Here is a 16,023-nt window from a genome sequence, read left to right as displayed (position 1 = left end):
AGACAAACTCACCTCTGTGGACAGGCTCGGTCATCGGCCATGGCAGGGTGATATGAGGAATGGACTGAAGGACCGTCCAGTCGATGAAAGGCCAAGGTGACTTTAAGAGCTTCTGTGTTAATAACACCAGGGTCCAGCACAGCCCGCTGTGTTGAAGTTGACACAATCCACAGGGAAGCCTTTAATTTTGGAAAAGGTATGTTTATTTTTTATCAGTGTTTGATTGACTTGAGTCAAGGTGAATACTGTTGTCAAGGACAGAGGATGATACAGTAGTTTGATTATTGTATTGGCAGTACAGACAATCTAACGTATTATAGACCCTTAGTTACTAAGAAGACTGACATTATGTTACATTAAAACACACTTAACAAGATCATTGATTATTGTGCAAACCCCTAACCTTCTAATTGAATGGGAACAAAAGGTAGTTCTATTTTTACATTTACAATACATCAGGATACAATAAGAGTATAACCCAGTTTATGTATACTTCCTCATGTGAATGGGTAATGTAAATGGCAATAAACACAGCATTGGTACAGTGAATGAGAGTGGACAACATAAGATATATAATTCCTGATGAATTGTCAGTGCACTCCAGTTTACTGTATTTCCGCATAGCTCTCTGCTTTAGATAAATATTGAGTGACGTGATTTTAAATGTATGCACACAGATGAGGGAAATACCCAAAAGGAGTGTGTACACATTTCCTCCGACTGTGTTTGAGATCATTGCTACAGAGGGATATTGAGCAAAGAACACAGGCCTTGCATAGCCCTTCTTTTTCACCCAAACACACAGCACATACTTAACTACCATTTCCTGAACAACTCTTTTGAAAAAAAATATTGAAATCCATTTATCAACACTGGAAATCAGGAGTGGCTTACCCTCGTCCTGGAGAGCTACTGGGTGTGCTGGGCAGGCTTTTGTTCCAGCCCTACTATTCGTTTCCTTTTTTTGCTGCTGAATCTATGTGGTGCATTACAGCAGGGCTGGAACAAAGGCTTGCACACCCAGTAGCTCTCCATGAGGAGTCGGCTACACCGGCTGTATATCTTGAATATACATATTCAGCCATAGCATACTGTAGTTAAAATAACTTTAATATAGGTTTGTTTTGTTGCAGTCTTAGTATAATCGAAGCAGTTGATTAACTCTCTGTACCTTCCTGAATTTTCACATCCGTAATCCGGAAACAAGCCTGGGTTTTCAGACGCACACAGTCCTTAACGGTCCTTTATAATTAGTCAATATTAATCTAATTATCATCTATCAAGGCTAAAGTCTCATTGAGATAAAAACCTATTTTTCTTTTTACTGGTTATCCTTGTAGAGCAGGCAGGAGTTCTGCAATACTCTCTACGTAGTAGTCAGGCACCATGCCAAGGCGTTTTGGACAGCCACTCTCCTGATGGGCCTCAGCGTCGGCCACAGTGGACACCCCGGTCAGGGTCAGCAGGGTCTTCAGGCCACAGTTGGACCCCAGCAGGATGTCCGTGTCCAACCGGTCCCCCACCATGAGGCAGCGGGTGCGGTCCAGGCCGAACTGGCTGGCCACACAGTCGTACATGAAGTGGTTGGGCTTTCCCACCGTCTGGGCCTGGCGCTGGGCTGCGGTCTCCACAGCCTTCAGGATGCAGCCAGTCCCTGGTGGAGACAGAGAGGGGAAGACATTTAGTGTTGTTGACACATGCTTAAACATACAGTAAGAGATGAAAGATCTGACTTGGGGCAGTGGAAAACCCCTCATGTTATCGCATCACACTGGCTCGCTGTAAGCTACTAAAGATCATTAACACACCACATGTAGCCTCCCTGTATGTAAGCACTACGGACTATGCCACAGAGGTCTGGCCCGTTATGGCACAGATGGTGTGCACTCCATGTGTACGGTAACCACAGTCTTGTTGGTTAATACTCCAGCTGTTGTCTCTGCACAGCCAACATCCTACTTACCTGGGACAGCTTTGCCTCCTTCCAGGGGCAGTCTGGTGTCAGTGTTGGTTCCCACCAGTAGACAGTCAGGGTTGTTGAGGTACTGTAGGGCTCTGTTCAGTTTCATGTAACTGAAGTGCTCATCAAACCCAACAACCACAGCCTTCACCTCAGGGTCCAGGGGCACATTTGCCCAATCGATCTGGACACCTGATATCGGATCAGGCCCCACACCTGTCTGCTGGATCCCAACCTTTTCTAGTTCCTTCCTCATTGCATTGCTTCCTATGAGATACACTTTGCCCTGTAGTCTGGAGACATGTTTTAGGTACATTGCAGAGCAGTACGCCGTTCCAAACACTTCATCTTCAGTTGCGTTGAATCCCATCAATGCCATTTTGTCTGCATACATCTTTCTAGTTTTAGTGCTGTTGTTGGTGACGAAAAACACTTTCTTTCCATTCTTCTTGAGCAGGTTGATAACGTCAGGGGCGCCAGGGATTGCCTGATCCCCTCGCCAGATGACACCATCACAGTCGAAGAGGACACTGTCCACAGAATCTAACATTTGCTTTATTAAGGGACCGTTCAGCCGGGTGCATTTTGACACAGCCATTGGGAAAACGTGTGCGTTTTGTTCCTCGATCAGTCAGTGTCCAAAAATAACTGGCTAGCTACTGTATGCTACCACTTTCTTGCAGACTAGCCACGACGTTTAGCGAAAAATGTACGAGAACAATCTCCCCGAAGAAATATGACATTAAAATTAAGCACGAGTACTATTTCGTTTGATCTTGCAGTTGAATCATTTGGTGTCTTCAATAACGATTTATTGCGAAGTTTCCTGACCTTATATCATTGCATCAAAACCGTACTGTAACACACTTCCGCACCGGTTTAAAGTGACAGGAGCATCCATGTGCCCTCTTCCGGGTTCCTTGCTAGGCTCAATATATACAGGTTAAGGGTGCGTTCGTAAATTAACTTTGGCTATGTACGATTTCAGAGCACTCTCGTCTGTGTGCAAGAGTGCTGAATAACGGATGCATTTACAAACGTGCAACACGTTGAATATGACCATTGTCAGTAAACGTCGGGAAAAAAACGTAATTAAATTGTTACCAGCAGCACAGTTACAGTCAACGATATGGATAACATGAAAACAGCCTAACCAGCTCTGCTAGGGCGAGTAAAACGGTCAAAGTGAGGTGTTCTCTCATTTGTGTCTGGAAGCAGCTAGCCAACTAGCCACCGTCAGCCAGTTAGCTGGGTGCTTGACTGCCGTTGTGAGGTCAGAACGCTCGGATCAACACTACTCCTCCGTCAGAGCGTCCAATGTGGCTCTGAACGCTCCGAGAGATCAACGCTCTGAATTTACAAACACCAACAGGGCAATTTACGAACACACCACCTAGGTTCCTTGCGGATCAACTTCATACTCCCCCATCAGCTCTGGGACGCAAAATAGTGTTATGTCTTGAGACATTTTATTTTGGAATGTTGAACATTTCAAATTCGCAGATCATTCTTCAGTCAACTGACAGATGATGCAAGACTCACAAACGACCTGGAGGATTTACAAACTTTTACAAAAGTATTTTAATATGTAATGTATGTTTAGCCCAAACAATATTTAGTCCATATGAAGAAATATGTTAATGACATATTGTTTTATATTATGCAGACTCTGGTTAGCTATCTAGTAGCTAACAACTGTCATTAGCTAGCATAACGGACCCTGTAGCACACGCTGTAGCACACGCTCCAGCAGGTATATCTCTCTAGTCACCCCCAAAACCAATTATTTCTTTGGCCGCCTCTCCTTCCAGTTCTCTGCTGCCAATGACTGGAACGAACTACAAAAATCTCTGAAACTGGAAACACTTATCTCCCTCACTAGCTTTAAGCACCAATTGTCAGAGCAGCTCACAGATTACTGCACCTGTACATAGCCCACCTATAATTTAGCCCAAACAACTACCTCTTTCCCTACTGTATTTTATTTATTTATTTATTTTGCTCCTTTGCACCCCATTATTTTAATTTCTACTTTGCACATTCTCCCATTGCAAATCTACCATTCCAGTGTTTTACTTGCTATATTGTATTTACTTTGCCACCATGGCCTTTTTGCCTTTACCTCCCTTATCTCACCTCATTTGCTCACATCGTATATAGACTTGTTTATACTGTATTATTGACTGTATGTTTGTTTTACTCCATGTGTAACTCTGTGTCGTTGTATGTGTCGAACTGCTTTGCTTTATCTTGGCCAGGTCGCAATTGTAAATGAGAACTTGTTCTCAACTTGCCTACCTGGTTAAATAAAGGTGAAATAAATAAATAACAATTATAGTAAAAAAATGATGTAGCTAGCTAGTTATATCTCTGAAAGGCATGTTGTTACTTTTTTTTTCAGTTGCCCATTAAGTCCATGCGGGATCAGAAAAAGGAGAAGGGATCATGTCAAATGTCTCAACCTCGGTGATAGCTCAGCCATCACCATCTGATTATATACAGATGTTTCAAGACATGTTGAGTCAAAGCTGATCTACTCCAACAGCTGACTGCAGTTGTCTTTTCTGTGCAGTTTTATTTAATAGAGAATACATCTAAATGTTACATGAAAAAATGCCCAAATAGCTGGTGGATTAGATTTTTTTTGTTTTGTTGATCAACCTCACATGCTGCAGAGTAGACTGGATTTATCTGAGTGCTAACCTCTATTCATGGGTATGCTGATGAGGTAAATTATGAATGGATGCTTGTATCTGCTTTTTGCTTTTACATGTGCTTTAATAGTTATGGTGTAATGAACATGGCCTATTTCTCTTTTGTCAGGATATAAGGATGGAATACATGTCAACAACTCCGACTCAATCAAGGGAAGCGGTCACCCAGCAAATACAAGTGAGAGCAGTGCATCCAAAAATGAACAAGACACGTTATGTTAATTTCTTTCCATGAGAACAGTGCTTAACTGACTCATTCTATTTTCAGACTGGACATAGAATACAACTTCCTATCTGGTGTCAAACATTAAGCCCTCGTGGATGGTAGGGCTTTCTGCTTCAGGTGAGCTATTCAGAATTAAGTTACAAGAAAATAGCAGGGTAGAGGCAGTATTGTTATTGATGTTGCTGTATTTATGATACATAACTACATACTTTCCAGCAGATTAAGCAATAGAAGCTCTGAGATCCCCAAACAAGAGATGACAATCTGGCTGTAAAGACTTGAAGATAGTTTGGAGCCCTATAACACATTTACCAAGTTATTTTGTTGCTTCTGCCTCTGTTATTTGTCAATAAATCTAGATTACTTTGATTTGGTGTGCAGGTCAATTTGTGCTATGGATGTGCATGAGTTCTGGAGTGAGTGATTAGGATTTAGAACTAATAAAACGTCTCAAGACATATTTCCAAGACGTGTCTAAAGACAGTCTTAGATGTCTTCATTTTAGTCTTAAAACATCTCCAGATGTCACAAGACATGGTTGGTGATGGCTGGGTATGTTGTGCAAGCAGCGAGCAAAGCTCCAAATGCATGTGTGTATACACAGCAAGCATTGAATGAAAATGAATTACCTGAAGGCATGATATGCATCCTTGCTTCCTCTAATACACAATTAAACTTGATAGGCATAGACCATCTGCAAATTCATCTCAAGGAACAGACAACAGGGAAAAGGTGTATACAGAAGCTTTATTGCCAGTTAGAAAAATATTTAAGATCCCCCAAAATTCACATACCAACAACCATATCTTTAAAAAATAAATACAAATGACAAACATTCAGTACTGTAGCTAGTGGGCCTATAAACTGCCTCTGTTGAACTCAATTATCTTTTTTCTGCACGGGACGGAGGGGGAAAAATATCTCCCCCAGGTTTCTAAGCACCCCTCTACTATAGAACCACCTTTTGGACTGGTCAGAGGCTGGCAGACCACAGAAGTGGTCAGGTGAGGGGTGGCAGTGCTGGCAGACATTCCCTCGTCCCTTGTACCACTCGTTGGAGGTCTGGTTGACCAGAGCTAGGTAGGAGTGGAACATGGTGTAGCCTGCCAGGAGCAGGAAGACGAAGACCAGGAAGCCCAGCATAAACACGATCCTGGGGAAGGTCAGGAACAGGTGCTGGGGAGAGGCAGAGGAAATATACACTGAGTGTACAAAACATTAACACCTGCTCTTTCCATGAGACTGACCAGGTGAATCCAGGTAAAAGCTATGATCCACTTCAAATCAGTGTAGATGAAGGGGAGGAGACAGCATAAAGAAGGATGTTTAAGCCTTGAGACATGGATTGTGTATGTGTGCAATTCAGAGGGTGAATCAGCTAAACAAAATATTTAAGTGCCTTTGAATGGGGTATGTAAGTAGGTGCCAGGCGCACCGACTTGTGTCATGAACAGCAATGCTGCTGGGTTTTTCCACACTCAACAGTTTCCCATGTGTATCAAGAATGGTCCACCACCCAAAGGACATCCAGACAAACTGTGGGAAGCATTGGAGTCAACATGGGCCAGCATCCCTGTGGAACGCTTACTACAAGGTGTCGAATAGTCCAAGCCCTGACAAATTGAGGTTATTCTGAGGGGAAAATGGGCTTGAGGGAAGAGTTCTTAATGTTTTGTAGACTCAGTCTATATGTGGGAAGTGAATTTAAATTAAAATATAAAAAAAGAAATAGTACATCTGTAAACTGAGACAAAGTGTGTAGTGATTTCTGTGGCACATTAATGGAACTAGATAGGATTTAATTCATGACATTCATATTTAAATTAATTAAATCAGACTTGCTGGGTTTAAACAGGCAGAAGGAAATACTAACTCCATGTAAACATCAGGCACCGATATCATTGTGTGTGTGTCTGTATGTCCAGTCTTTCACCTGTATGACAAAGAGCATCCCTGCCTGCTGTTGCTGCCCATCATCATCTATGTAACGGGCTTGTAGGATGCCTGACCGCACCACAGCGTGCAGTAACATGTCCACCGTCAGTAGTGCCATGTCTGCTGCCATGGCACACACACTCAGCAGGTAGAGAAGGAAGTACCGGGTGTTCTGAGCGCCGATGCAGTTGTTGACCCAGACACAGTGGTGGTCGAAGCGCTGCACACACCTATTGCAGACTCCTGGACAAAACAAGGGGAACACATTGGCTATTCAATACAGTTTAGAGACAATAATAGTAGCAGTTATACATTATTAATGTAACAATGCATCTTAGGATGTTATACGCTGTTCTGAGAAGTAAAGTTTATAGACTGTACTATGCCTATATAGTAGACATTCAGAGGTACAGTATTAGAACTAATGCCTGCGACTAAAAGCCAAAGGCCAATCTGTACTACTTACTACAGTGTTTTGAGCGAGCAGGTTTGACCAGCTGACACGTTGGACAGCAGACTCCTGGGTGGAACATCCTCTTGTCATATGGGTATACCTGGAGCTGACCAGCATGTCGCTTCTTTGTAACTGTACCTACAGAGAAAGAGCGTACTTAATTATATTCATGGTGGGATTGTATTGCACAATACAATGTGCATCCATAAGAGTTTATAAAAGTACTAGCAGGAGCCTGCTCAGGTGTCATGATATTCCTCAGGAGGAAACTTTACAGAACATTCACTTCAGATAATGTATTATGTTGTGATTTTCTGTCTACCAAATGGGCCCTACTCATGTGTTATAGTTGACTTACCAGGTTCCCTTCTAATGCAGAGGTAGAAGAAGCAGGATTTGACCACCAGTAGAACATAAGGGACTGATAGGCTGGAGAGAGTGGTGTCCATGTCCCTGCAGTATCCAAACACCTCATAGGTGAACTCTGTGTACACGGCCCCCTCCAGTAAGATATGGAGATAGATAAACATTCTGTTCCTATGAGGAGACAATGGCAAACAGTTAATCAGAGGGACTGTGTTTAAAAAATATATATAATTTTCAAAATACATTTTCAAAACTAGAGTGACCCCATTTAGTCAACAGGCTGTTGTTCAACTGATCATTTTTTAGTCGGGAAGTTGCAAAGAAAACAACTAAATTCTGCCATGTCTTGATTGACACCTGTGGACTAAACCATTGCGGGGATGGCACACCAGTAGTACATTTCCCTTTAATTCCCATAATTTCTAATCTACAAATGTTTGTTCAGTTACTGTAATTCTGTTAATGTCATATTATTTTACAATTCTTATTGTCAAATGACAACTTTGTTTGCAGAGCACACAACCTAGGCTACACTTGTGAGAAACAAGTTTAGGTTTGTTTCATTCCATTTACGAGTTATCAAATATAGGCTTATAAAATGTGCCCATTTGGGGATCTGATAGTATTTCTGATTGTCTTAACTCACCACCACTAATGAGCTGTAGAGCTTCTAAAAATATATATTTTCAACTCAAAACAGCAAGTTATTTTTATTTTTTTTACATCCATTGAGGATGACAATAGTTCCTCAATCTTTCCAGCTCTCTCCCTTGCGATAACCACTCGGTCGGTGTAAAAGAGAAAGAACATGTAATTCTCTTATCAGGTGGAAAAGTCATAATAGACCTACCTGAAATTATTATCCCTTGTACAAATAGCCTACAACTGTGTGTGTCCAGAGCTCACTGGTGTGGGAAACTGAGGGTCCAACATATTTTATACAATGTTGCAAGTTTGTTAGCAGGGCTGAATGGACCAAGTTGATACAATGTTTTAAAGTTCCTTGCAGAAAGGCCATGCATAACCAATGTTTATTTTATTTCACCTTTATTTAACCAGGTAGGCAAGTTGAGAACAAGTTCTCATTTACAATTGCGACCTGGCCAAGATAAAGCAAAGCAGTTCGACACATACAGAGTTACACATGGAGTAAAACAAACATACAGTCATAAATACAGTAGAAAAATAAGTATATCTACAATGTGAGCAAGTGAGGTGAGATAAGGGAGGTAAAGGCCATGGTGGCGAAGTAAATACAATATAGCAAGTAAAACACTGGAATGGTAGATTTGCAGTGGAAGAATGTGCAAAGTAGAGATAGAAATAATGGGGTGCAAAAGAGTTAAATAAATCAATACAGTAGGGAAAGAGGTAGTTGTTTGGGCTAAATTATAGATGGGCTATGTACAGGTGCAGTAATCTGTGAGCTGCTCTGACAGCTGGTGCTTAAAACTAGTGAGGGAGATAGGTGTTTCCAGTTTCAGAGATTTTTGTAGTTCGTTCCAGTCATTGGCAGCAGAGAACTGGAAGGAGAGGCGGCCAAAGGAAGAATTGGTTTTGGGCGTGACCAGAGAGATACCTGCTGGAGCGCGTGCTACAGGTGGGTGCTGCTATGGTGACCAGTGAGCTGAGATAAGGGGGGACTTTACCTAGCAGGGTCTTGTAGAGGACCTGGAGCCAGTGGGTTTGGCGACGAGTATGAAGCGAGGGCCAGCCAACGAGAGCATACAGGTAGCAGTGGTGGGTAGTATATGGGGCTTTGGTGACAAAACAGATGGCACTGTGATAGACTGCATCCAATTTATTGAGTAGGGTATTGGGAGGCTATTTTGTAAATGGCATCGCCGAAGTCGAGGATTGGTAGGATGGTCAGTTTTACAAGGGTATGTTTGGCAGCATGACTGAAGGATGCTTTGTTGTGAAATAGGAAGCCAATTCTTGATTTAACTTTGGATTGGAGATGTTTGATGCGAGTCTGGAAGGAGAGTTTACAGTCTAACCAGACACCTAGGTATTTGTAGTTGTCCACATATTCTAAGTCCGAGCCGTCCAGAGTAGTGATGTTGGACAGGCGGGCAGGTGCAGGCAGCGATCGGTTGAAGAGCATGCATTTAGTTTTACTTGTATTTAAGAGCAATTGGAGGCCACGGAAGGAGAGTTGTATGGCATTGAAGCTCGCCTGGAGGGTTGTTAACAGTGTCCAAAGAAGGGCCAGAAGTATACAGAATGGTGTCGTCTGCGTAGAGGTGGATCAGAGACTCACCAGCAGCAAGAGCGACATCATTGATGTATACAGAGAAGAGAGTCAGTCCAAGAATTGAACCCTGTGGCACCCCCATAGAGACTGCCAGAGGCCCGGACAACAGACCCTCCGATTTGACACACTGAACTATCAGAGAAGTAGTTGGTCAACAAGGCGAGGCAATCATTTGAGAAACCAAGGCTGTCGAGTCTGCAGATGAGGATGTGGTGATTGACAGAGTCGAAAGCCTTGGCCAGGTCAATGAATATGGCTGCACAGTATTGTTTCTTATCGATGGCGGTTAAGATATCGTTTAGGACCTTGAGCGTGGCTGAGGTGCACCCATGACCAGCACTGAAACCAGATTACAGAGAAGGTAAGGTGGGATTCGAAATGGTCGGTAATCTGTTTGTTGACTTGGCTTACAAAGACCTTAGAAAAGGCAGGGTAGGATAGATATAAGTCTGTAGCAGTTTGGGTCCAGAGTGTCCCCCCCCTTTGAAGAGGGAGATGACCGCAGCTGCTTTCCAATCTTTGGGAATCTCAGATGACACGAATGAGAGGTTGAACAGGCTAGTAATAGCGCTGGCAACAATTTCGGCAGATAATTTTAGAAAGGGTCCAGATTGTCTAGCCCGGCTGATTTGTAGGGGTCCAGATTTTGAAGCTCTTTCAGAACATCAGCTGACTGGATTTGGGAGAAGGAGAAATGGGGAAGGCTTGGGCGAGTTGCTGTGGGGGGTGCAGTGCTGTTGACCGGGGTAGGGGTAGCCAGGTGGAAAGCATGGCCAGCTGTAGAAAAATGCTTATTGAAATTCTCAATTATAGTGGATTTATCGGTGGTGAGTGTTTCCTAACTTCAGTGCAGTGGGCCGCTGGGAGGTGCTCTTATTCTCCATGGACTTTACAGTGTCCCAGAACTTTTTGGAGTTTTTGTTGCAGGAAGAAAATTTCTGCTTGAAAAAGCTAGCCTTGGCTTTTCTAACTGCCTGTGTATATTGGTTTCTAGCTTCCCTGAAAAGTTGCATGTCACGGGGGCTGTTCGATGCTAATGCAGAACACCATAGGATGTTTTTGTGTTGGTTAAGGGCAGTCAGGTCTGGAGAGAACCAAGGGCTATATCTGTTCCTGGTTCTACATTTCTTGAATGGGGCATGCTTATTTAAGATTGTGAGGAAGGCATTTAAAAAAAATAACCAGGCATCCTCTACTGACAGGATGAGATCAATATCCTTTCAGGATACCTCAGCCAGGTCTGTGATTTATAAAAAAGATCAGTGGCACCCCCATAGTTCTACCTGCAAGCTGCAATGTTTTAATTTGTTGGCTTTTTTATGTAGGCTATTTTTTACATAGTTGGCAATGTCAATAGAAGTTACTTCTAGATTTGTATAGCCTCATTTTCATTATTAATCACACATGACAATGATTTTGCGATACGAATACTTTATTAAAAAACAAATGAAACAGTTCCACAAAAATGTGAAAATCATAACTGGCACGCAGATCAGTAGAAATTGTCAAATAAATTGGCACTCCAAATGTAGAAGGTTGCTGACCCCTGGTGTAGCCCATTTCCGACGATTTTGGGAGGGTAATGGCAGAATCTGCCAAGTCCAGCAGTAGTGGGAGGTGGTAGTTCGGGAACATGTTTTTTTCTTGAGGTTAGGCTCTCTCTGGCTCCCTCGAGTCATTTGTGTGTCTTAATTATTTAATCACAGTCTGCTTAAAGCGTCAGACAAGCTCAGTAGACTTCATATAGCCTTGTTGATTTTATTAAAACACATAGGGTGCGTCTATCTATATATGGGAAACTACACGTTTTAAACCAGTCGATTGGTTGAAATAACAGAATACTGTTTTTATTCGGGACAGCCCTAAAAAATACAAATAAAAATAAAAACATTTAAAAAGTTGTGAATTCCAGGTTGTTCACTTACCGTTGATGAAATAGCATGTGCAAGGTCCTCTGTGTAAAGCTTTGAAGCCATAGTGGTGTCCAAGGTGCTATTACCTGTCAAACAAAATAAGAGCATACTTTCATAAATGAACATCTCTATGGTTATGGCTATAACTACAATGGCGCTATAGCACCACTTTGTGTACGTTTCGAGAAGTGCCGTACTCTGATACAGTCTCTTACCTTTGTCACCGAGTCGAAAAGTAAACCAAAAGGACTTTGTTGCTGACCAGAATATTTACAAACCAAGGCAATGCAGGTCAGCACAACCCCCACATAGATAGCAAATAGTGTGAGGAAATCCATTTGTTATTAACCTGTCAGAGTAGGAAACATGTCAGGAACATTGTAGGAAACAGCCTACTGTTAGATAACTGGCTGTCAAGCACTGACTGACTAGAAATAACTAACGTTAGCTAGCTAACTTATCATCATAGTGTAAGTAGATGTAATTATTGGTGTTATTCGATGATCACGAATAACACTAAACCTTTGCTAATGTTAAAAGACGCAGGTGCTCAGGTTGGTTAGCTAGCTTAGCAGCTAGCTTGCTTCCTTCCTTCGACATTTCACTGCCATAGCTAGCCTAGTTGAACAGTAGCTGAGAGTTAGCTACTTATCTAATCATGACTTAATCGAGTCACCTTGTTACTTACCCTCTTTGTGGGATGTACAATTCATCATTGAAATGTGTGCCTTAACTAGCGTTGCAGTAGACTTCATTAACTTCCTTGGACCATTCTCTTGCACGGTGTGGGTGTCTTCACTTCCGTAGCATTCTTCTTCTTCATCGGTCAGATCGGTGGAGTTTAACAGCGGTTGGCATCCAATATGTCGCATTACCGCTCCCAACTGGACTACAAATCCATTATACTTTGCGATACAAAATGGAAAACTTCCGTAGCATGTGGCTAACGTTTCTAACATTTTTTTTTATAGCGCAGCTGTTCTTCTACTACTTTAAATTTGAATTGGCAGATCGCAACCGAGAGTTACATATACCGCCACCTATTGTACTGTAGTGTTAGGCCGGTGAAAAGGGAAGAATAATTGCCCTGTCAACTAAGCCTACACCTATTAAAACCTCACCACTATTCCACTACTTGGCCCTATCTGATCCTACACCAGCCCGGCTGCCTGGGAGGACACCAACCTTAATAAACCAACCTTTCTGAAGCACATGTTATTCCTCTCACTCTCTATTAGCCTCTGCCTACTCACAAGGGAGCCTCTTAGGATCCCTCGCCTTGGACCCATCTTCCTCTACTACTCTCTTTACTGCCTCAGCATATGACACTGAGCTGATCCTGGCAACCTCAACCTGTCTTTCTCTCACCAGACACTTCTAATCTCCAACACTATGGGTCCCCTACAGTTAACACACACACATTTTCCCACCGATACTACACATTCTTTTGTCTCAGGCCCTCCTGCACACTTCTCACATCTAGGAATCTCCCTCCTACACACTGCTGCAACATGACCATAAGCTTGGCACTTAAAACACCATATTGGGTTCAGGACAAATGCTCTCATGGGATAACTGACACATCCTAACTGGACTTTGTCGGGTAAAGACTCAGCATCAAAACTTAACAGGATAGACAGTGTCTTCTCTGTTTCACCACGCACTCCACCGGGTCTGCGTCACACCAAACTGCGGGAAGTCACAGACACCGGGAGTCTTCCATTTTAGTTGATCCTCCTCAATCCTTAACACCACCCCAGTTATCACTCCTTTCACAGTTCTTGTCCCTAGGCGTGTGGTGCAGAGCGCCTGCTCCTTCTGGACGGAAGAAACCGAAAAAATCATCACGAGTCCACTTCAATTTACTTTCACTGACTCAACAGTCCCCAAACTCTTCTTCACCCAACCTGACACCAGATATGGATCAGTCAGAAGGCAAGGATCCATTCTCTACAAAAAATCTCACTCCTACTGGGAAAGAAACATCTCTGTCATCCTTTCCTTTCTTCCCACTCTTCACAGGCATATCAAACTCAGCAGCTCCGAATCCGCTCCTCCTTCAAACTCTATGTCACTCTCATCAGTCTCAAGTTCTGAGCTACTAAATTAAGTTTTTCCATTTTTGTACTTCTCTCTCAACATCCTCTCTTGTCCCAGGTTTGTCCCCTTTTGTTTCTTGAACTTCTCCACTTTCTTCAAAGCTACTGAAATACTGTTTTCCATTTTTGTACTTGACACCTATCCACCTCCCGTTCTCGACCTCCATATTCACAACCCACAGGACTCAAACTACCAAAAAGTCCCTTGTTTCTCAGAACATCTACCATTGCTCTGTAACCTCCGGGACGATTAGCACAGCTGTTGCTGGTGTGACGTCAAAAAACCTTAGTGTTGCTTCTCGGCTTATGATGGATTGTTACTCGACACATTGTAAACAAATGGATACATTATAAGTCATTCATGATGGATATTTTATGTTATGCATGGCAAGGTTTGTTGTTAGTCATTTACAGTCAAGTTCCTAAATTCAATTCAGTTAGACTAAAATGCTTTAGACTTTTTTGACTTTACATTAACTCAAGCTTTTTTGCAAATTGACTACACATTGAAAATTCATGAATAAGTAGAAATGGTCACCATTTTACCCCATTTCAATATTGTGCACCTGCTCCTCAGTTTCACACAAAACAAAATACATCATGATGACACAAGCTGTTGGATCTGGTTGCTGGGCTTTGCCTGCCTTTTCAAACAGGCCCTGCTCTCATGTTACACATTACTGTTAGTGAGAGGAGTGTTACTTAGAGGCACTTGCTCTGTAGTGTATTCCTTCATCTTCTCAGGGACTTGAAAGGTAAGACTGCATCTTATTCTACTCTTTCTGAAATAATAATGTTGGTTGTAGACTCCACAGTTTGTTTAGTGTTGGGAATCTCCACATGTTCTTCACTTCCACACTGAGTCACCAGCTGCTTCAATTTAGGCTGTTGTTACATGATGATGGTTTCCGCAGCTATCAACTCTCGCAGTTGTATTCATTTGTTTCAGTATCTAAATGACTTGGTTGAATATTGCTGTCGTTTTGGTCTCGTCGGTCTCTGCTTTAAACAACGTAATGTTTTGCCAATGTTGCTGAATGAACAAATAGCCCGGTACCTACCGACCAGGGTGGGTCATCTTACCTCAGGCTCAGTGACCTGTATAATGTCACTTGCTCTCACTTGCTCTTCCTTATTACTCTATACATGTGAAGTGACCATCTTGAGCGAGGTGTAAGATGAGAGTTTGGAGATACAAGTATGGCTGGAGAATAATTCACCTGGCCCTGTATGTATAACCAGGGCTGTGCTGTTTCTTTAACTTAAATATGACATGGGTACTTCTGCACTTCTGCTGTTTTCTGTTGGAAAATAAATCATTTATGTAGATGTCTTAGTATACACACTAGTGTACAGTATTTAGGCCAATTATAGGCCATGTCTTATTACTGTTACTACATTCATTTGTTATTACTATGCTATTACAATGTTATTACTGATTTCATTTAGAAGAAAAACGGAAAACTACTCTCACAGTAGCCCTGTCGCTGTGCTCCATAAAGTCCCTCATCTCCAATAAAAGTCTCTCTCTACAATGAACCCCTCTCATTAACCCCCTGCTATTTTGTGTAGGTTTATTGTTACACCCTCCTCTGATCAGTAATTCAATTATCCGGATTGTATGTGTGATGAACCTTTTTCGTTTTGAATTCATGTACTGCACATGCACTGACATACTGTATATACCACAACTCACTGGCAGTGCTCAATTACTATTGACTGAGGGCCATGTGACTAACTAACTAGCCTGCTGATTGCCCCTATGTTTCCCAATACTCTATTTCACTGTAAATTACACCAGGGACAGGTTGCTGCAGCAATGTTTTAAAGTAACCCAGATCAGAGGCATACATAGGCACCACTGAGTCCGTGTGGATATCTCCACAACCCTAACCCTAGTGAAGGGGGGCATGTGTCCCTGTCCTGATGGGGGGTGGAGGGGGAGTTTAAGATTCAGCCTGTAATCCCACTAATCCAGAGCAAAGTCTTAAATTGCCCCTGCTCCTTCTCAATGGGACTGAGCATTGTGGCACACACTTATACACCAGCACACATACACTACAATACACACCACACATATTAACGCGCCCAGGCAGACG

At 42.5% G+C, this 16,023-nt stretch overlaps 2 protein-coding genes and 1 long non-coding RNA gene across 3 annotated transcripts; 1 reads left to right on the top strand and 2 right to left on the bottom strand.

Annotated features, from left to right (window-relative positions):
- Window positions 1–185: 185 nt before the first annotated feature.
- On the bottom strand, window positions 186–3,222 carry pgp (phosphoglycolate phosphatase). The gene is made up of 2 exons (XM_021576135.3): window positions 1,964–3,222; window positions 186–1,654 (listed from the first exon to the last, which is right to left on the bottom strand). Exons 1-2 carry the CDS (start codon window positions 2,556–2,558, stop codon window positions 1,329–1,331), a joined length of 921 nt encoding a protein of 306 aa, XP_021431810.1. The 5' UTR covers window positions 2,559–3,222; the 3' UTR covers window positions 186–1,328.
- On the top strand, window positions 2,962–5,269 carry LOC149974514 (uncharacterized). Its single transcript, XR_016489451.1, has 3 exons — window positions 2,962–4,852; window positions 4,943–5,017; window positions 5,120–5,269. It is a non-coding gene; the product is annotated as an uncharacterized LOC149974514 (long non-coding RNA).
- Window positions 5,270–5,628: 359 nt separating this feature from the next.
- LOC110499173 (zinc finger DHHC-type palmitoyltransferase 4) lies at window positions 5,629–13,239 on the bottom strand. The gene is made up of 7 exons (XM_021576133.3): window positions 12,514–13,239; window positions 12,041–12,174; window positions 11,838–11,911; window positions 7,648–7,826; window positions 7,302–7,427; window positions 6,834–7,078; window positions 5,629–6,076 (listed from the first exon to the last, which is right to left on the bottom strand). Exons 2-7 carry the CDS (start codon window positions 12,161–12,163, stop codon window positions 5,780–5,782), a joined length of 1,044 nt encoding a protein of 347 aa, XP_021431808.2. The 5' UTR covers window positions 12,164–12,174; window positions 12,514–13,239; the 3' UTR covers window positions 5,629–5,779.
- Between the last annotated feature and the right edge of the window lie 2,784 nt (window positions 13,240–16,023).

Source organism: Oncorhynchus mykiss, chromosome 20 (assembly GCF_057628025.1).
Source record: "Oncorhynchus mykiss isolate SJ-2025 chromosome 20, ASM5762802v1, whole genome shotgun sequence".
Taxonomy (NCBI): domain Eukaryota; kingdom Metazoa; phylum Chordata; class Actinopteri; order Salmoniformes; family Salmonidae; genus Oncorhynchus; species Oncorhynchus mykiss.
This window is presented reverse-complemented; position numbering and strand designations above follow the sequence as displayed.

Excerpts from the sequence above, each read along its gene's own strand:
- pgp (XM_021576135.3), bottom strand. The coding sequence starts at position 2,558 with ATGGCTGTGTCAAAATGCACCCGGCTGAACGGTCCCTTAATAAAGCAA. Across the intron at positions 1,655-1,963 it reads AGGAGGCAAAGCTGTCCCAG|GGACTGGCTGCATCCTGAAG; the intron begins GTAAGTAGGATG and ends TGTCTCCACCAG.
- LOC110499173 (XM_021576133.3), bottom strand. The coding sequence starts at position 12,163 with ATGGATTTCCTCACACTATTTGCTATCTATGTGGGGGTTGTGCTGACC. Across the intron at positions 7,827-11,837 it reads CACATGCTATTTCATCAACG|GAACAGAATGTTTATCTATC; the intron begins GTAAGTGAACAA and ends GTCTCCTCATAG. Across the intron at positions 7,428-7,647 it reads CTGCATTAGAAGGGAACCTG|GTACAGTTACAAAGAAGCGA; the intron begins GTAAGTCAACTA and ends CTTTCTCTGTAG.